General features: G+C 40.4%; 1 protein-coding gene across 1 annotated transcript in view; it reads right to left on the bottom strand.

The window, feature by feature from the left end:
* Positions 1 to 22,615, bottom strand: part of tox3 (TOX high mobility group box family member 3) — a 37,101-nt gene that overhangs the window by 6,541 nt on the left and 7,945 nt on the right. Inside the window, exons 2-3 of the mRNA XM_085156573.1 lie at positions 9,470 to 9,535; positions 2,788 to 3,039 (exon numbers count right to left, since the gene is read on the bottom strand). Coding sequence (XP_085012699.1) covers positions 2,788 to 3,039; positions 9,470 to 9,535 — 318 coding nt within the window. The remainder of the gene's footprint in view (positions 1 to 2,787; positions 3,040 to 9,469; positions 9,536 to 22,615) is intronic.

Raw genomic sequence — 22,615 nt, 5'->3', positions numbered from 1 at the left:
CAGGATATAGTGGTTTTTGACCAGTCAGAATTGTGGGTATTATACTCACTCACAATCTACACAGTATCGTGGCATATCAAATCATGTGAACGGCAAACTACAAATGGCTTTTTCAGACTTACTTTTATCTTGCATGATGGATGCCGTTCAAACGCCACCATCGCTTATTAGCATATCTTTGCTGCTGCAAAGCTAATGACATGTGAAACAGCTAGTTGGTAATGAAAAATATATAATGCATTACCACATAGTGGTAAATGTAATAAGACAGCAGGGCTCATATCTTCTAAATATTGATTTTAACATCTAATACAACCGGTTGACTAGTGTAGGTATCAAATCCAATCAGAGAGGACACAGAGCCCATTTCACTACATGCTTACACGTGTCAAGAAAACCCTCAAATGTGGTGAAGGCACCAGGTGTTTTTTGAAATAGAACCCAGAGACCCTTGCTGTGCAGCAGGGAGAAAATCGAGAAGAAATTGTGAATAAAGCAATACTGGCAGCTCTAACTCCAGTACTATTTGGCACTATTGAGACTCAATCACAAATCAGGAGGACACATGCTGGGAGACAAAAATGAGAGTCAGAAGCTTGTTAGGAGAGCAGATTAAATAAATAATGACTTCAGATTCAGGGCTTGCCAGGCACATTGCAGCTGAGAAAATGTATTTCTCTTTGTAGAAGCCCAGCATCTGTGGCCAATTTGCAAGACATACGCTGAACATTAAGGGGAGAGGAATTAGCAGAACACTTGGCAATGCAATGACATGGAAGAAGCTTTTTGAAAATAGCCCAGGTATATTTGCTGGTTGGGTTTCTCATTAAGTTCTGATAAGAGACAGGCTTTCGCACAGGCTAAGTATTCTACACGAGTAAGCTAGCACAGAGGAAGGAAACCAAGACAAGAGTTTGGGAAATATGAGCATGGTGGCTTGATGAAAAATGTAATTGCAATAGTGCACGGTTTATTTGTTTGCCCCTGAAGCCATAACAAATAACACAGAATGTAATCATGTATATAAGGTTGTCATTCCTTTATCAGTGTGCTGACAAAATGACAAAATACCCCTGTTAGGGCCTTCGTAAATCATTGTCTCTATATATGGAATACAGTGAAAACAGTGCTGTTACTTATCTCATTTAGTTGCCTTCTCTTCTCAAAGCAAAGATAAAACCACAGATGAATAGAATTTCTAAAGGCATTGTCACAAGACTTTTGGGGATCAATCCCATTTACAGGAAAAATGAGGGGCCACCACAAGTCTTCCTGCGGTACAATGTGCGATGACTGATAACGAGTGAGTAGTGTGCCGACGACAATGCCACGAGGCAAAGAGTAAAAACCCACATTCTCCCCTCGGTTTTTAATAGAGTCTCTGCACAATCAGAGACATGAGCCATGCAAATGGTGTTAAAGAGGAATAATGTTTGAGAATCAAATCTAATCCTCCAGCAAGTCATGAGAACAGTCAGGAATGTAATTGTGTCAAGGTTCCGTTTCTTCCAGATGCAGAAAGCTTAACTGACCATGAAATGAAAATTCTTTAGGCAAAAAGCCTTCAGGGGCTCACTTACTGTATGCAGCCGAGATATTTTAAAAGCTGCAATTATTTCACATGCCAGAAGCATGGGAGCAGGAAAAAGAGCTGTAAAAATGTTACAGTCCTTTCCCATATGGAATGTAAATAAATATACCTAATATCACTGTGATTCAACAAATGTGTTAGGGAGAAATGGGGGCAGAGGGTCTAAAACACATTACATTTATTCACACACACTTCTAATAATAATAATGGCGCCTCATCTCAATGCAATCTGATTTGTGACTCACAAAGCAAATGCACCATCAATACCATCATCTTTTTGCTGATGCCTTTGTCCTTTCAATTCTTCCCTCCTAAATGAATCTTCCATTTTTGTAATGGCTCTGTAAGACAACTAGGCAGCCAGTGACATTTCCATTTTTCCTCCTCAGTGCTTCCATGATTGTGGCATTTGAAAATGCCTGTCCAGCCTCAGACAACGATCTCACAATCTGTAGCACACAACAGTATCAACATAAAGAAAGCGATTAGTTCACTCTACAGTTCTATGTTTAATCAAGTGTAATCATATTAACCAATTAAAATTCTATGTATCAACATTTTACTAGTGGGATAATTCTCCCCGGTCCTAAACTCTAAAAATAGCATGTGTCGTTACTGAAGACCTCATGTGACACTTTGCTGAAGCGCAGATCAGCATTTACAGCAGGAAAAAAAAGGTTTCAGGAGGTAACATGAATTAAATATGAGCATGTGAAACTGTGGCACGTTTGGGTCCCATTTTCACCGTCCTCCTGGGGATGAATGAGCATTGTACTCTAACACCTGTGATCTATTCACATCTGTTCACCTCATATAGAGAGGGATCATTCACATTCCTGTTTTGTTTTGTTTTTTTGTTTTTTTTTAACAGATAAAAAATGCTCACAGTAAGTAACATAATATCATGACATTTACTCAATGTGATCATATACCTCCTGTGTTGTAAACAAGGCCAGATGCTGTGCCAGATGCACCGACAATAGGAGGCATGCAAAACTCTGAAGGTGACATTACAGTATGGTTCAGTAAAAGGGCCTTCTTATAAAGGTGGATTAGTGCAGCTCTCCAAATTCTGTCTTAAAGTCTTTCAGTTTGGATACATCATCAACAAATAAATCAAGATTTCCTATTCTAGATAAATGAGAGCAAGATAATGTTTTTTTTTCTTCACTTAGTTGTGAGATGGCAGCGCTCACCACAGACTGGCCGTTGTTGACAGACACCCCTTCTTGGTCCATCATGTTGCGTGAGATGGTAATCGAGGGCAGATCCAGACTCTGTGGGGGAAACTGGGGGATTAAGGGACCCCTGTGTGGAGCTGGGGGCTCAGGCATTGCTGGGAATGGCGAGTCCACTTCTGACAGACCCAGACCGGACTCCGTCTCAGGTGGAGGTGTAATGGGAGGAATCTCAAACTCCTCATCTCCCAAGCTGGGTGTATGAAAAGTCTGCAAGAAAGAGGAACAAAGAAGAAAATTACAAAACCCACCAACACAAAAGAGGCAGGAAGCATTCGTTGAGGTGGGCCTTATCTAACAGGCTGGAAGGAAACCTTCAGGGATTAAATCAGATGACTTTGTTTAAGAGATGGAGTGTTTTAGTGGAGTGGTAACGCACTTTTCTGTAAGTGCACTAAGATGTAATATTTCCTAAACCTATTAAAGTCCACTTTGAGGAAAAAGAAGGAAGAAGGCGAGTGTGGAGAAAGACGTCAAAAGCAAAAATATCAAGCAGCAATCATGGGAGAGAGAGGATACATGATAAAAGCCCTTAATCTTGGGGATGTTGGGTTGAAGTGCAGTGAAAATACACGTCACAGGGAGATGGGTTTAAAGAACATTTTCAAAGATTATAACGCTTGGCCAGAAGTGTTTCTTTTTGTTCCCCTTGCCTGCACCCTTAAATCTGCTCATCAAACAGCCTAATCCTTCTGCCTTTCGAATTAAAGCTTTTGGTCACACTTAATTTGCTTATGTGCCTTCTTGGAGATGGAACTGTTCACCTACTTGGGTCTTGTTTTCATCTATGCATTGCATTAAGCTACTCTCTGCAAAGCCAAAATATTCATACCCTCACAATGACCACACTGCAGGTTCGCATAAATGCAGGGCCTGCTATCTTAGGTGCTAGGCTTGCTGCGCTTCCAAGTAACCAACGACCTCTTTAAAGCACAGTTCACTTACTGAAAGTAACATGGTTTAAAATGCTCACACTGAGTAAAACAAAACTCATGTTAAACTCCAAGAATTCTTGGAAATGTTAGATTTTGGGTATGTGGACAAAGAGAAGCTAGTTCTGCATCAAGAATCTGCTTGAGGTTGATCACAAACACCACTTTCTTGGCCCTGCGTCACTTTTATAGCAGCGGTTGCTTGTTAAGCCTCCTCCCAAATCCTCATCTAGTTCCTGAAATTTCTCAGACAATCATGGCATGAAAATAATTGGCCAAAAAAAACAGAAGGAAGCAGGCACTTATGCCAATTCGAACAGCCACAGATGAGTTTCCCACATGCCGAGTCACCTTTTCACACACCTGCCTGTAATTCTCAGAGGGATTGAGAGTCCTAGAGATGTTCATGCATTGCTTTTTGAGATAAGCTCCTTTGAAAAGGGTCCCGTTTTTCCCTTACTCTTACCACTTACTCACATGTAAAGCATCATTCAACATCCTGTAGTTCTGGCATGGTGTACAAACAGGAATGGGGACCTTAACCTCAGCAGAGGTGAAGATGTGTTATCTAAAACACCTATAAACCTGATATTAACAACCCCGTCTTCCTCTGCTCTGCCTCTGGTAGGTAGGGGATAGAATAACAGAATAGAGACAAGGGAGGGAATATGCCAACACAGACCTTGATTAGGGAGTATTAATGTTCCCTTTGCTTGCTTTAGCACACAGACACTTGAAACTAATTCATTGCCTACTCAGGGCAGCTGTCTTGACAAGCACTGATGAATTCCAGTGGCGGGAGAAGCTAATAGAGTTTTTATTCTCCCATTTTCTTTCTCTCTTCCTGCTCCCTACCACTGCTTCACTTTTCAGTGCTTGTTTCATAGCTAGAGAATCAGTTCTCCTTTCGGAAGGAGCTAAGGTCATATTCCAGGCCTCTGGCTCTCAAAGTGTGAAATAAATCACAAGCACCTTAGGAGCATTTACTAACAGTCCACTGTTGTCATACTATGCTCCAGTCCACTCAAAAACCACTGAAAGTTAGTTCACAATAATGCCTGTTCAGCAGCATGTGAACGAAAACCCAGTGTACGTTTATAAGGTTAATAAAACAAAACTGTCATGAGTCATGGACAAAATGTTCCAGTAGCACATGGAAAAGATCAGAGATCGTCTATCATCACAGCCGTCATTCAACTTTTTCAACTTCCCCCGTGGAGCAGGGTCAATCCCCATACCAGCCTTCAGATCTATTGCCCCAGTCTCATCTGGATCACATCCTACAACAATCTGAAGACATTGGCACTCTATCATAATCTCTCTAACAGGAGAGTTTCATCCTGTCTCGGTCTTGCCTTGTCCACTACAGCCAGATACACTGCTTAGGCTGTGATTCTATGGCCACATTCATCCACGTAAGCCCTGCGGGGATGTTTTTGAGGGGGGGGAAAAAACATCACTTGCATTTTTTTGCTCTACTCGACTATGAATACTATTTGCTGATCTAAGTAGGTTTCCTGTGGTGTTACACTGTGTAAGGTAAATCAGGGCAGTACTATATAGGGCACTGGCTCCTATATTCTGGTGCATTGTGGCCTGAATTACAAAGCCAACCTAGAGATTTGAGACAAATGTCAAAGAGGAAGGTTGGCTGAGGTCAGCTACACTTTTGTAAGGGAGCAGTACAAGCATGACTGTGACCTTTAAGTGAAACACAGACTTGGTGGAGAGGAATGCTGGTGTTTAGTATCTGCTAAACAGCATGGAAGTGGAGGATAGCGAAAGCAAAAATCACAGTGGATGTGGGAAGATGGAGCAAGATCAGTATCACAGTCTGCGCCTGTATGCTTTGCCTCACTCTGTTAATGATGATACAAATTAACATCAACACCAGGGGCACTGATAATGGAGACATGGAGTTTTTGCCTCATATAGGGGGGAGGTTATGGAAGATGTCAGCTGTCTGTGTAGAGAAGGCCCTCTCCCTAGGGAAGAGGTGCCAGATTTTACTGGATCCCACAGAGTGTTACAGTGTTGCACACTGTCTGGTGTCATTTCACATAAAGCCAGTTTAATTCTTCACCAGGAGCAGCTTAGGGGGCTCTGATCGGAGATTAAGAGATGCACAATCCACTTTCTTCGCATCACCAGCCTGATTATCCATTTAAATTGTTCTGAAAGGCTCAGTAAAGCCAAGTGCCAAGCCAGATGCTGGCTTGGGAAGTGCAGGCATGTACATGTTAAGGGGTGGGCAAAGCAGAACACAACAGACAGAAAGAGAGAAGGATTGTGTGTGTGTGTGTGTGTGTGTGTGTGTGTGTGTGTTTCCATTGGCAGACACATGGTTCAGTGGTCTGAGGACAGACAAGGGCTTGTAACAGAGAGGCCTGATGTACCCAGCATGAGCATCCTAAGCAGGTGTGTGGGAAATCCCCCAGTTCTTAGAACCCATTGGAGGTGGATCAGCCCAAATTGTACCAAGAGAAATTCTCAACAGTTGTTATATTGTGCTGGGTCAATTTTCAGTGTAGGATCTATGTGATTTTAGATAAAAGCAATAATCAATCAATCACTTCATCTGTCAAGGAAAATTTACAAAAATATAAGCTTAACTCAAAGTCTTGTTGAACAGCATCCTCAATGTTTGCACTGACAATGCAAATGATTTAAATATCCCTTTTCCCATTTTTACTTGTGTCATAGTAAAAACACAAGTAAAAATGGTGCCATAGATAAACTTGTATCATAGATAAACTTTAAAAAGTTAAGAGAAATGACAAATGTAACTTCAGTTATTAACTTGAATTATGTTTCATTTCGTTGCACTTCACTTTAACAAAAATGTTTAGCATATGTTGCTGCAAAAGGAGCTCTGAGCAGAGCAAAAAGTAGAATGATACTAGAAAGTTGTGCATATCTAGGAACTATGACTTGATTCTCTGCGCATGTGTTTTTTATAGTTAGTTTATTTTTGTCTAAATTACTCTGTCTAGTAAAGATATTCCATAGTTTAGGCAGAACCTGATTGAATATCTTTTCTGAAATATGTGGAACTGAATGTTTCAGCATCAGTCCCCTTGGTTTCATAATAAATATATGTACCAAATCTCTTGGCAGCCCATGCTTTCCTTTTCATTTTCAAGATGTCACTGAAAGCCAAAAATGTCAACCTTATTATGGTGCTCAAGGACAAGTTATCCCCAAGAGTCCTGTTGCTAGCATGCAGTGGAAAAGAATGAAAGCACAAGACTTTAGTGTAAACACAAAATGTTGTCATAAACAGTATAACATTGGTTTATAGAGAATGTATGAACTACAGAAATATAAAAGGGATGTGACTGGGATGGGAATCACTGAATTTTCCCTTCCAGTGGATTATCCCTGCGGTGCCTTGGAGCTCTTTCAATATCAGAACAAGAGGAAGAAAAAGCTTTTCAGGCAATATTTCCAGTCGTTCAATAAATGTAGTAATGCAATTCACAGATGTAATAACCAAGAGTTGTTAAAGGCAGCAGCATGCAATTACTGCATATAATAGGCCTCAGAATCAATAGAGGCTGGACCGAGGATCCAGTTTCAAATATCTAGACAGGCAGAGTGCAGCTACTCAAATGACAACATCAACCATGGCACCCCTAATCGGCACTATTTCAAATTTGGATCATTTGTAGTCCATTTCTACATATTTATAGTTCATTACATGATGCTAATTTGATTAGGAAAGTAAAGTGATACATCTGAGTGGAACACAATCTCAGTGTACAGTATCCTTTTCACTTAGGAAAGCAGTCAACCTTTCTCTCCTAGGATGTATGCTTTACCAGGCACACCAAGGTCATCTTATCTCATTCTCTAAGTGCATAAGGTAAATGATACAACAGCCATTCAAACAGCAATGCGAGTCTGTCGCTCTGAAGCAGAAGCAATCTCACACACTGTGTGCAGTTTTAAATATACAGTATCTGCTGTGTAAATAAAGAGTAGCTGGACGTAAACAGGTTTGCATTGTTTTTGCTTTAAGTCATTTGTGGTAAAGCAAAACATCTGTATATATAGTAATTTTGAAGCAAGGAATAACCCATGCTTATTCTTACACATGAAAGAGTAGGCAAAGTATCCCTATGGCTCGATTTGAAAACAATAACTAACCAAACGTGGGGGCGTAAATTTAACTTTGCCGTGTTTATCATGGAGCCTTCATAAAGGAGACTTCCTTTCCTCTCCTGTAGCCACAACACAAACCAGACACAATCGGTACATTTAACCAGTGCTATTGTACATATGGTGTGAAACCTCACAACTCAAAGTGGAAATCACTTTAATCTCACTTTAGCTCAGATTGCAACAAACAATACTTTGGACACTCCAAATCTTGACAAGAAAACCCTATGCTTAAGGCTTCTTCTTGCTCTTTCTTTCCTTCAAAGCACAATACCATCTGTGCCCTAACACTGGAAACAGTTGTTCCTTTTGATAAAATGCAAATGAGCTGGGCTGTTTTTATTAAGGAGTGCACCCCCAGCCCATTCCCCCCCGCTTTCACTTACTGCCACAGTGGGCCCTCACAGCTGGGGGCTGAACGCTCTCCAAGCAGCCTGTGTCGGCATGGTCCCTGCTGCAGTGGGCCTCAGCAGCCCGTGGATACAGAGGATGCGCCCACTCAGCGTAAATGTGGGGGAAAATTAGACTTCTTCCATAATACTCTGCGGCTTTGTGAAGCAGCCACTTTATGAACATGAGGTCATGCGCTCCAGACACTTCTGTGTAGTTGCCCGAGTTTGAATGTCACAGTTGCATCCCTGCTGCCCAACTGACATGAATGAAAACAATACGGTTAACAATGACATCTATTTCAGTATTTTGGAGCTACTATGTAATGATGCTTTGCTTTGGGTTTTGAAGCCAGATCAATCTCCCCTGCTAAACTGGATGAGATTAGACAGTTTGAACCACAGAGGATGATGGGTATTTTTGGTGCACTTGTCTCTAATGACAGGGCAGCCGAGTGGGTGGAGGGGGAATAAAATGGATAAATTTAGCACACAGTTAGGACTGCTATGGCTCACAGAGTCCGTTATATACCTCCAGAAGAACAACTGCACCCTTATTCTTTTCAATGTGACAGTATAGTACACAGTTTTTCCAGCAGCTCCTCAGCCAAAGATTGCTGGTGACATTTCACTTTCTGTAAGTGCCAGGAGATAGCACAGCTCAAAGAGTGACACAGCTACGGAGTTTGTTTATGCTTCTTTATTACATCTTTGAAAAGAGAAGGAAAACAGGTGTTTTTATCCTCAGCTTTCTGAGATATCACTTCATCTTACAGAGCATAGTTGAAGCAGTCACATCACATTAGCGTCCACTCTCACAAGTTACAACCAAGCCTGAAGAGGTTTTAAGGAGAGGAGGAACAATTTGGATGGTAAAAATTTATTTCCTGATTGAGATGGCAAAATAGCCATTCATTTCCAGGAATATTTCCTATCAGATATGAAGCTTATTCTGACAGTTATTCATGGCACTTCTACCGTATCCCATTATTTTCAAAGAATTATTCAAACGCCAAAAGCAGAGACTGCTTTATTCCATAACATGTATAAAAAAGGTGTAAATTATCATTTTATTTAGTCATGTTTAAAAAACAAGACAAACAAAGACTCATTTTCACACCCAAATTTGTTTACATTCATGGAAAACAGTATACTTACATCCCCAGCAGCGAGCAGGGCACCATTCGCCTCAGCCATGTTCATGTAGTTGTTATTATTCTGGAACTGGAAATGAAAACAAAGAGAGAAAAAAAACACAATCAGCCGAGTGGTGTCCAGATAACATCCAGTGTAAATCAACTCACTTCCCTCTCATAACCAACACCTGTCACTCAAACAGATTGTCATACATGGCTCTGAATATTTGCACACTGGGTTAACCCCTGTCTCTACATGCATAAGCACATTCTGCCACTCTGCCATTATTGTGACATGATGAGAGGCATTTGAGAGGCCCTGGCCAATTCAAACCAGGGTAATGAGAATCTGGTCCAGCTATTCAGCTCTTATGGGATAGCAATTAAGGATATGTTTGCATCACAAAGCCAAGTATCAAGATGCAGTGGCAGGTTATTAACTTAAAATAACCTATGGGAGAGGAGTGATACTGGGGGGAAATAAGGAGGTAGAGGGTGTTTTTATTATGGCTGCTGTACATTTTAGGTCAACGGGAACATTTGACTAAGTCCATGTTCATGAAGAAACTAATTTCCCCCTGATCCATTACAAAAATATGTTTTCTACTTCAGCATTTACATATTAATAGATACAGTCTTTAGTGGTGAGTTAGAGCCATACTGTAAAGACACATTAGTGATTAAGGGAGCTGGTAAGCTATCAAAACCCTGTACTTTGGAAAGAAATAACATGTTTTTACAACATCCCCCCCGCCCCTACCAACCCACACATGGCCTGTTGGCAAAATGGCAGCCACTTCCTTTCTTCATAGACACAACCATGCTGACAGGTAGGAACAATGGGACATAGAATGAAGAATTATGGGCTAGCAGCTGGGCCCACGAGCACAATGCACCTCTCTGTGAGTGAGGAGAGCAAACCCCAGCCTACACAGCTCAGAGGAGAAAGAAACGCAGCACGTTTGCGTCTTCATGAGAACGTTTTACCTGTTTTTTAACAAAGCTCTGAAGTCATCTCTTTTGTATGTTTATTACAAAGTCACTCTCTTAAAACATCATGAGTGAAAAAACTAATAGACGGGGGGAGAGGGAACAGAAAGAGAGCGAGGCAGAGAGAAAAATGCTTCTTATCAGAGCAGAAGCCAAACAATAGTGGAAACAAATTAAGATCAGAGCAAACTGAGAAGTGCATTAATATATTTTCGAGCCCTTTGTGGGGTTTTTTTCTATACTCTTTTTCTTCTGAGTGGTTAGTATGCGAATGTAATTACCGAAAGAACTGCTGCTAATCAACTGCGAATGGTATCCATTAATTAGTCTATGCCCTGGAGAGAGAGTTGAGAGTCAGCAGCAATGTTAACAGTGTTGCGCACCAATGAGAACAGGGAGCCACAAGCTCCACTAGCAGTTGCTGAAGCAGGTGGTTTGAGCCACCTAGGCTTCCAGTGCCATCTTACTTGGAGCTGTCCTACTAAACTATATCCGACTCAATTGAGTTTACATATTTGAACAAACGTATAAAGACACACACACACACACACGAGCCTCTGCTGGAAAAGTAACTGTCAATTGCTGGCACTGCTTCGCTTCCCAGCTGTGTGGAACTTTGAGTCATGACATGGCTAGGTTACGTCAGCTACTCAGCTTGTAATTAACCTTGTGCTGGGCTTATCTTGGAAGTGTTACTCCGTTCCCCTTCTTCTTTTAGATAATAAATTGAAGTCTCAAAGATATCCTTCTCTATTCAAGCACTAGAACATTGTTCTGATTGTGGGGGAGATACGGCTTCATGCAGGGCTGCTTCCGCCTCTTCTTGCCCTGTGCCTGAATGAAAGATTTTTTTTATTTATTTATTTTTTTAAATAGGGGGGGCACCAGTTGCTCTCCAATGCAAATAGTTGCCTGAGAATTTAGAGGGAAAAAATTGACAGTGAAAAAGAAGGAACTTTTGATTTTTACTTAGTTGCCTTGAAATAAAGAAAAATAATTTGCCCTAGATTCCATGCAAACTTCCTGCTCTCATTAATAGCCATTTTCAACTCAATTACTTGAAATGTTACACCATTTTGTAACGCAGAAAACACAAAAGAAGTGAAAAAAGTGTGAGTTTTTGTGTGTTTGTCCAATAAAACAAATATCACACAAATGCATCCCTGAATTGTAAACTGTAAAACAAAGATATTGATCCAAATCACTTCAGCTTCATTACAGAAAACATGATCAAGTCAAGTCCATGTGCCAATTAGCAGTGTTAAACTCCCTGGGCTCTGTCTCTCTGACTCATGTTTTACTGTGTATCCAGGCCCCTTTAAGAGCAGTTCAGAATCTCCTCAGAGAACTGTGCCTAACATCCCAAGAAATGTCCCCAGTTACCAGTATCAATCTTCACCATTAAAAGCTGTACCATGTCGGGCCGGAGGCCTCGGCGGACAAGCAGAGCAGGGAGTGGAGATTGTTATTTTTATTCCCAATTCATTTCTGGGGTAGGGGCCATTTTGGGCCCATGTTTGCGGCATTGCCGATTGAGTCAAATGCCAGATTAAATTAAGTGTGATTGGAGGGACCGCGCAGTTGACGGTAAGGGACCGCGCTAAAATGGGTCAGTGTAGACAATGAAGGCCCTGTAATTAAAATGATGTGACGAGCTGGAGGAGAGCTGTGGCTGCCATGTGAAGAGTCAAACAACTGTGTGCCTGCCCATATGCAGACCTAAATGAAAAGTTTGGGAAATCTGAAGGATGGGATCGCTTGATTTTTGGAAGATAAAGGCTCCTAAAATACAACAAAATGGCTGTAAATGTCTAGCACTACAGTCACAGCCCAGACAGGTTTGCTACTTGCAAGAAACCAGCCTCCTCAGTCTTCCCAGTCCCAAAAAAGTCAGTTATGTATTTGGGCTTTGCTTCTTTCAGCGGTGGGGAATCATGAGGAAGCCATAGAAAATGGTGCTTTAAAATAGCTTTGGGATAGAAGGCTTTTACTAACAGAGTGAATTCACAGATAAAGGTGCTCTGTAATATGAACTGTGCTAGGAGTCAGACATGGCTACACGGCAGCATAAAATGCTGGGTTCCCAGTGTTTTTATTTCGCCTTCTGCACCACCAGCACATTTCTTCAATAACTGTTTAACAGGAGAGAATTAAGAGCTTACATGGACCCTGATCCTGAAGTGAAAAGACTCCAATGTCTGAATAATCACAGGCATTTAGAAAAGCCAAGCAATCTTGCAGCAAATAGGATACGTGTGAATTTCTAGATTTTTCTACAAATGCAAAAGTATTGCTTTTCTTATTCGTCTTCTGACTAGATTTCAGAGATTTTTTTTTTTTATAAATCGCAGTGAATGTTTCAGTTATTCATTATCAGAGACAGTAGTACCAATCACAATTTAAACATGTTTTTTTTTCCTGACTAAAGCCAGTGTAATTTTGCTTGATTTTTTTTCCAGCTATCTTTTAAATCCCACTGCAAGAACATTTGTATGAAAGAATGTCCAGTGGGAAATAAGGTGTTTTACAGCTATTACAGCAAACAAAATTATTTCAACCTCAGGGTGAACACAATATTGCACCAACATGACCCCCTCTCACTCCCAATATGATGGAGTAACCACACAGATCCTATCAGTAAACATGAACTGGACAACGAAGAATCCACAGAATACAAGCCTGAAGAGCCTTTGATAGCACAGCTGCCTTCTCTTCATGCATACAAATGAAATGTGCATATGTTTTAGTGCAAACATCAAATATTGCTTTATCAATGGCAATTAAATGATAAAGCATGACTGGGAAAATCCAAGGTGACAGTTTTCACCAGAAAAGGGAGAAACATAAAAGAGTGTTTTCTTTTATTTTCAAATCAGCTTCAAAAGACTGCTACTTGGTTTTACTGTACAATCATAAAGTTATAATATCATAGCTGTCTGTCAGCAGGTAACCAAATTGGACACATTCTTGCTCCGTACTGAAAACCGCCAAACTAATTCAATCAAGAGCCTGGGCTTTTCCAGAAGCAAATCAACTGCTGACAAACGATTTTACAGTTCAGCTTGAGCTCAGTAATCACAGCCTAGCATGTGTTCTCTGGAACATGACACTTGTGCTAATATGTTCTCCAGTGGTCTCCATAAAAGACAGTGAAAACACCACAGTTAAAACGCAATCTTCGCTCCCAAGTAGCCCACTGTGATTTTCGATGTATTATTTTATGCAATTTCCTTTAAGGCCCTGCCCAGAACCAGGTTTAGCTAACTCTCACACTGAGTGCAGGAGGCTGGAGAAAGAGCAGCACTGTTTCCTTCCCTGCAATACTGGTCGGACTGTGTTGTAGCCTCTGGGAAAGTTATCTTCCAGAGGTACTCCTCACCAAATACATGCTCATTTACAACCCAATTCAGCATAAACACTCTGCAGCTGCGTCTCTGGTGATCACAAGGCCTATTCATGCACAGCAGGCCACTGTGCATGCAGAGGCAAGCTGACATATATAGATATATTTCCTCCTATGTGTGCAGCAGTCAATTTGTAAAGCAACTCCACAACACAGCATGTCCACACAGTCAGCTAGCAAGCTGTGTTCTGATCTGCGGGCCGAATCGATTGGTAATTCAGTTTAAAGCTAAAATCATTACTCCCCCCAGCCCAGCACTGTCTTCCACTATTAAGACTGCTAGTCCTTAACTACATAAGGTAGCATTGAGGGGAAGTTCATTGAAAGCATCTCAGTCTTCCTTTGCCTCTCAGTGGTAGTACCCCTACAACAGTGCAGAGGAGCTGGTGTGAGAAAAAGTGGGATCTGAACTAAGCTGATGACAGTGTTGTTCAGGCTGTGTGGTGATTACCCTCCCTTCACACCACACAGACCACTATAGTCTCAGCTAGAGGTATCACAGCTTGCTTTACTTTAGTAAACACTGACCTGGAGGAACAGTTTTCAACCCCTGCACAGATATCAAACCTCTCACAAAAAGACTGTTTCCTGGCCACAGAATGGTAGGGATTCTGCTCCGACGGTGAGACACGTTTATTTAGCATTCGATCAGAGAAGGTTAAACGGGGATCTTTAACTTTTGGACTGTGTAATCATTAAAGTCTCTAAAATAAGAAACTTTAGGGCATCACAGATGGTGTTGTTATAAGCAAACCCAAAAGCAGAGCCTCTGTTCTTTAAATTACTCCAAACGGCAAAGGAACACTATAATTCCGTCACAGCGCATAAAAATAAGTTTGCATGTCCAACCAAAATGACAAGCTTAACTATCAAAATAAAGGAAAAAGTTACAAGTGATTTCACAGCTCAGCAAATATATATTATATTTTTTCAAGCTTCCCAGTCATTATGGCTGTGTTAAAAGACAGTAAAAGGCGAACTATAGTTTGTGTATTCAGCATGTTCCTTTGGGCAAAATTTATATTCAGCGCAGACACGGTGTATGAGAGCGATAACACGGAGACACAAAAAGACCAGAGTGAAACAGCATTTGTAAAGTCAGGCAGAAAAGTTGTCAATGACTAAAAGTAAACATCTGGCATATACTGCATCTGTTTATTTTAGTTTCTTTGAGGAAAACATTTGACCTCAACCACATTTTATAATGGCAAACAGATCAAGTGACAATGTGAATTACCGATTTCATATTGAAATTTACATTTTTCCAAATAAAATAACTGCTACTAAATACAGATTCCACAAAAAGACTTTACAATGTGTTTGTCGTTCACTTATTCTCTCTCCCCCTCTCTCTTAGACACACAAACAACAAATCAAAGGCAGTGCAGCTGCCATGCATACCTACTATTAGAAGGAACTGGTTGCTCAGTGTCCTGCACTTCGGCATGTAAGGAGACCAAGGATCAAATCTCCAACCCTGCAATTAGTGGACAATCCACTCTACCTTGAATTATGGGCTCACTAAATTAATAGGATTTGGTAACTGCTATGCTAAGAGTACAGTGCTTTATTAGATAGTAGATATGTCAAGTTGTATTTATGCACAGTTGCTTTGAGATGTCAGGCATCAGGGGCATCAACACATCTTTAGCAGGTAATGTAAAATAATTATAGAAAATGTCAGTTTAGTGTGTTAGGATGCTAACATTTGCTAATGAGTACTATACACATAGTTGTCACAGCTAATAGAAATGGGATCAGAAATGGGTCATAAAACAAAGGAAAATCTGGTGCAAAACGGTTGTTACCGTTGGGAATCATGAATCTTTGGCTGTATGTAGGATACAAAATTTAACAGTACTCCGTCCCGCATCCTGTTGAGCTAATCGAGTCTGGACTAAAGGGTAGACTGACTAAAATGGCCAATGTTAGAGCAGCAATGCCTACATGACTAAAATTAGTCCTTGTTACTCTTATTTTATATTATAAATGTAGCCAGTCGCTTTAAAATATAAACTTCTAAGACTTCTGCTTTCTTGTGTAAATGTGGACTTTTAAGTGTAATTTACAGTAAATGTAGCTGGACTAATTTTATAGCATAGTCGCTGCTAATATCACCGCACTAGTTACACAGTAGACCTAAAAGCACACAGAGGTTCTCCATGGCTACTGTTTTCTCTGAGGCCTAAGACTTGCAAATGTTGCCAAAACAAAGATGGTCTCAGGATTTGTCATAATGGACCAATAGCCTGAGCTCAGCAGCCTCAATAGTATGCAGGTCAACATCCAACATCCCATTTTTCCCTGGCTGTTGAGTCTGCTATGTACTCTCAAGAGCAAATCCTAAAAGAAAGCGCGAGCTAAATGGGGTTCCATCTTTGATTTGGCGGGGTGCAAAGCCATTGGCCCACAGCCACAAAGGAGCTTAGGCAATGGAGAGGGCCTCAGAAACATGGTGTAGCTTTCTCACAATTGCTGCCGTTGCATGGACACACGGCTCTTGAGGAAGTAACATGAGAGAGGCTTGTGTTGTTGGTGTTGTCTTGCTTTTACTCCTAAGCCATGTCTCAAGGCTGTTTACTTTCAGCAGCTTTGATGCAACTCCAACTCAAGATGGTATCGGGGTGTGGATTTTAACCTAAGCTTGTCCTGTTCTGCTTGCCATTCATTCCAGCACAAGGCTGCTATCAGGTTAAAGAAGCTAATAGTATTTTTTTTTTTTTAAATGGTCAAATGTCAAAAAGTAGAGGAACAGCTTTGTGCCAGTGGAAACAGGTTTGCTTCTGATGGCACTAATGGTTGTACTTTTTTCCTGATTTGTCAAATGGCTTTGTCACTAGGACTTCACATAAAGATCCACTGAAAGCTGCAGGGAGTGGAGCACAGACACTCCCCCCCCCCCCTTTTTTTTTTTTTTAAAATTCCCTGTGTGCTGTTACTGACTAATACAATCATTATGAATGGCTCTGGGAATGTGCACAGTCAAGAGCTTTTAGTGCTGGACTCAAAACAATCCTCTATTTCTTATCTGCTAATGTTGGATATAAAACGATGTAAAAGCCTAAAGTGGTGAGAGCATTAACATCAAACTATTCAGTCCATTAAAAGCCTAATGTATTCTATAGCGTGTTTTTGAGCAATGTTATCAAGTAATTAGCCCAGTTTAACAGTATTTAAAGCTATCAAATATAAAATCTATTTCTTTCTTTTGAGAAATGTTTACAAAAGGCATTAACAGCAATTAGTAAACTGGAGGGTTAGTCCCATTTTTCATCATAATTCTCAAGCCCATTAAAATCTTCATGTATGCAACCTGTGTCTTTTCTGGTATTCTTAGCAGAAGACCAGTATGCACAAACCAGCCAGTTGTTCAATCTCTATAAATCTGAAAAGCACAAACTGCTGAGCAGTGACTCGTATATCAGTCTATTATATACTACAGGGCTGACTGTATTAAACAAATGGCTAGGCCTGCAGCTGGAAAAGAGAGGCAATATAGAGAGAGCAGAGGTTATTGTCTAATTTAAATCTTGGCTGCTTTCCCAGAACTGTACCACATTCCAATTTGTGGCTGTGTTGCTTGGCGCTACTGACAGAGGTCCGGCTGCAAATACTCTCGGGCTCCTCTCCAGAAATGCGTCTCCAAACTGACAATCAACAAGTTGGCAGAGATTAACGGAATGATGGGAGCAAATTAGGTAAAATAATGAAAATGCACGAATATAGATGCCGTGCTCTGTTATTTTCTTCCACCTGTGGTTGCAATAATGTATCTATAATCATTAAGACTTGATGTGCAACAACACAGGCTCGTAAAGAAAGCCAGTACATTGCTTCTGTAATGTCTTTGAGTTCCATAATGAAATAGCAGCTGGAAAAGACATCTGTGAACACATAGTAGTTACAGAATGGTTGAGTGAGCTCTTAGAAGCAATTAGCTGTTTCAAGCATTTTCTCCTTGGCATACTATTGTCCGTTCATCTGCTAGATTGACAGCACACCAGGACATCATTAGCAAACCTGACAGCTGTTGAGTCGCAGACATTGTTTTTCTTGTGACAGCCACCATCAGGCTAAGTGCTTCACTAGTGTTTTTAACAGTATTTAAACTCAAAATGTCACTTTAACATTTCCTACTTCAAAAGCAGCGTGAGATTAAGATACCAGCTTTGAATAATTACAAACACTAAGCCTCAACTTTGATTCCGTATCATTGCACTGACATTTAAAAAGATTCGGAACAAAGACACATTACACATCTTTTAGTCATAATGCAAAAACTATTCCTCTCCTCGGTGTAAAAAGACAGGTTGGAGATCAAAGGCGTATGAAAAACCTAGAGGTCTGCTGTGTGTGGAAGTGGCATTTTGTTATTTTTAATTTTTAAATGGAGAAGATAAGTTAGGAAAGTGTTTACACATTTTTTTTTAAACAAAAACTAATGCAAAAGCATTTGTTTAATAAGACTTGTCAGTCTGTGGCCAATCAAAAGCAACCATATCTGGGCTTAATTTCCCTAACAATGGTATCACACAAGAGAAAATAAATACATTGTACCTGTAAAAATCCTCCCTGTACAGGTTTGCTTATTTTCTGCTTTGACAACAACTCCCTTTGAGCTATTTTTATCTAATTTCAGTGCAGGCGGCTAAGGGGGGAGGGGGGGGGGGGTCACTGACATTTTCTGTATTTGAGCCTTGCCCTCTATTTTAGGACCATGCTGAGTTCTTCCACTAAAATAAATGACAGCACGACAATCTACTCTGAACTCGCACCTTTCCGCGCACATGTTCTCCCATCACTCTTCATTTATCTTCATTAGGTTTGCTTGACCCATCGCCAATCCTCTGCCAGTGTAAATATAAACACTACAGTCCGTAGAGATCATCTCTATGTGTGATATCTTGCAGAGGTGAAGAGCGGCTAAATGTAAATGGCCGACGTGTATATGAAAATGTTTCTCCACCCACTCTGGAGTAGTCGTGTAACAAGCCTCGAAAGATAAATTCCACCGATCCAATTAATCAATATATAAATAAAGCCTGTAATGAGAAAAATCAGTGATTTCAACAGGGGGCGCCATGCTGTAAACTACCGACTACAGGTTTAAGCAGGAGTGCGGAACAGAAATCCCACTGTCAACTTGTCATCAGCTAATTTACCTGGAGCCAGAGGGGGAGATTCACTGGACACATAGGGAGAGTTAATCTCTTCATTCATCTTTCGCTAAAGAGATCGACCCAATTAGCTTGCCACATTGACTGACAGCCCTTGTGTCTGCTTTTCTCCCTTGACTTTTCCCTTCCTTTTTAAAAAAAGAAAAGAAAAAAAATCAGGAGTTATGCAGTTTATGCTGGCCCCAGCTGAAGGCTGTGAAAATTATTCGAGAGTACTGTACAACAGTGAAATAATCATGATGGCTTTATTCAAATATGTCGAGTCTGAAATATTCACCACTACAATTTGCTGTGACTGATTAGCCAATGGAAGGGCTGCTTGGGGATAGCTCTCCAGAGCTCTGTAATTGAGCGGATTTGACTTGGGAGAGTTTTTCTTCTCCTGATAACTACACATTCCCTTTTGAAATGTACTTTTCCTTTTTTTAGCCTTTCCTGGGAGCCAGTGAACATCAGAGTTATAACGCTTGCAGAAACAGCATGTATGTAGGACAGTTTATATTCTGATCGTCATCTGTTTAAAATGTGACTCCACGTTGTGTGGATTTAATCATTTCCCACTGTATCACTGGTTGAAGGGCAGAGAGTGCAGAAACATCAGATCTGTAACCTCAAAGATCAGGGACAACAATAGCCTGAAGGTCTGCCACTGTGACCATCCATTTGACATAAATCTCTATGTTCCAATACAGATATTGTAGTGACAATTTCCCAAGTGCACCTTTATATTCTGCAGTTGGTTTATACATGTGAGGACTCGCAAACCAAAATCAGGAATAGGAAACAGTGCGCAGAAAGAAAGAACATCAAATGTGTAACAATGAGCCGTTTCATTTGAATTCTGTATGCTTAATTATAACATTAATATGTCAATCCTGATTTTGTCTGGTTCTGGAGACAAGGCAACATTTACAAATATCTGTGTGCCAAAATGTACTGAAAACAGCTTTCTTCTTTCACATTAAATCTCATTTATTTTCTACAAGGGGAAAAAAAGAAAAAGATGTTGTTATTCTTTTTCAAAAACACACCACTAATGCTCTGGGGCATGGTTTGTCATTGTTATTCAGTGCTCGCTCACCTACACTTAAAACATGATCCTTCTGGATTTTAATTAAGCACCAAGGTACCTCCCAGGGGGTTCTGGCTTGGCAAAGGAAACTACTTTGATTTATGTACTACTTTGTTGTTCCTGCTTGAAGCTTGCATGTTATGAGAGACTGTGGTGATGAATGAAAGAACTGGGCAATTATTCTTATTTGTTAATTAGTTCCTGTTGGGAATGCATTATTGTGGATTCCAACACTAAAAGATGAACACATAGTTGTCCCTTTACCTGTCAACAGCTATGTTAGGACTGGCTAAACCGAGTATCATGCTACAAGCTGGGTACATGTTTGATTGAAATTGAATGTTAAATCAACTAAAGCTGTTAGGAATTTGCCTGATTGTCAAGCATGCCAGCAGAATAATGCAGCAATTTACATGCATCCCACTCTACCCACCCCACCCACACAGCAGAAAATGGTACAAATCAGCAAAAATACTTATTTGCAGAACCCGATGCAACGCTATTTCAACAGCAACACTATTCAAAGAGAATTTACTGGCTGTTAAACAAGCAATTAACAACAGCTCGAGAACATTTAGTAGAAGTGCCAATTACTGATAAACCTCTCAGACTTGGGGATATAGGAGAATTTGACACCATAGTCTTATGCATTAATGCACAAGGCAAAACAATAAACCCATAAAATATTAACAGCCGCATTCAAATCAAAGTGGGAGCTGACGACAAATCTCTCGGTGTCACTTGAAAGGGAAGTTGGCCAGGCACCTCAGTGACACAAGGATGGTTTAAGAGGAAGACCTTGTGCAAGCTCTGCTCTCCTGGATGCATATCAGAAGCTAATGGAGTCTCAAAACTACAGGGGTGCTGCGGGATTGCCACGATTAGCTCGTGGAACTGCTGAAGGTCACCACTGCTGAGCTGAGCAGCCACAAGCCTTCATAAAACCATGCAGCGTATCATTATTTTCAAAGTGTTTCATTATGGACGGTTAACCTTGGCTAACTCCAACCTAACACTTTAATCAGATGCCTGTAATGCTTTTGAAACATTGTAATCATTCAGTTTCTCTTCTTGTTTATCAGCGGGGGAGAAAAATAATATTGGAACTCCTTAAAAAAATGTTTTCCAAGGTTGTGCAGGTATTTGAAAAGTTACACTATTGAGTCAGAACCACCACAGATTAGAAACTCGATCAGGTTCCTTGGAAGGAATGTCATTTAAATGAATTGTCAGTGGCTGTCCGCAGAAGGAAAGCCCTGGCCAATGTAAAGGCCTCACAGACCTTGATCTTGTTTCTACTTCTGCCATCCCACACTACGACCACATGCAAGAGCTCACAAGCCAGCAGAAACATACATGCACATGACAGTAAACAAGGACATGCTGTGAATGAGCCTCAATTTCACCTCACAGAAATATCAGAAGTTGACTCAAGAATTTCATGGCCTCCATTCATAATCCCGCAATTGAGGTTTCTGGAGAATGGACCTTTATTATGTGGTTGGAGCTTTTACTGAGGCCGTGTCCATTGTTCCTTTTTATTGTGGAACTGAATAAAAACTAGATAGATTCATGAATACTGCATGATTTTCATCAAATAGAAAATCTCTTGGAAGAATTCTCAAAGCAGTGTTATTTCAGTAACATGTTGAGAGCTGTTTATTCAAATGAGGACAGCTGATGGGCAATTATAACCAAAAGAATAATGTCAGACGGAAGACAAGAGGGTTTTTTTTCCCCATTTTGTTTTTTTTAAATGCTGAATATGTTTAATTTGCGTTCCCCACAGGATTTACTCCTGACAAATAGAGATTAAAATCTTTCTGGATTTATGGGAGCCATAAAAAAAAGCTGTTGGTTGAGGGCGAGGAAAAGATTATCATCTTAGATCAATATTGAAAAAGTTCAGTGTGCCGTGTCTCATTCTTCAGGTCGGGTCTGCGCAGAAATAAAGAGTGATGGCAAAACAGACAGCTGAAATACAAGTTATTGTTGTTGAATTCCTGTGGCCTTGTTAAAGAAAATGGATACAAAGACATTTCTGACAAACCAAGGTATGAAAGAGATATCAAAGGGCAAACATTTAAGAAGAGCCGTTTCACTCCCCTTAGGGACTAAAAAGAAAAAGACAATCCTCGAGCAATCAGCGCTGTGTAACGAGAGCTTGATTCACTGCAACTGAATAACAATGACAAAAAAAACCCCAAAGTAGTCATATCAGAGGATTCCTATCAGTCTTAAGTATGTTTATAGAAAATTGAATCAAGCTGCTGCAGGTTGAGATAGCAGATTTTTTAACTCTGGGGACTATTAAAACTCTTGTTTAAGGGGTAACGCAGGTCTGTAGGCAGCAGTATTCCTGCTATGGTAGTTACTATGAAAAGAAAATATCATCTAACTGACTCACACTTTGAGACATTGTGTAAACAGGGGGCAAAACGGTAATCAAGGTTATACATTTTACCAGAAAGTGTCAAATACATCCAATTTTTAATTTTTAAAGGAGTGCTTTCATCGTTTCCTGCA

Source organism: Neolamprologus multifasciatus, chromosome 1 (genome assembly GCF_963576455.1).
Source record: "Neolamprologus multifasciatus chromosome 1, fNeoMul1.2, whole genome shotgun sequence".
NCBI classification, from domain to species: Eukaryota; Metazoa; Chordata; class Actinopteri; order Cichliformes; family Cichlidae; genus Neolamprologus; species Neolamprologus multifasciatus.
This window is presented reverse-complemented; position numbering and strand designations above follow the sequence as displayed.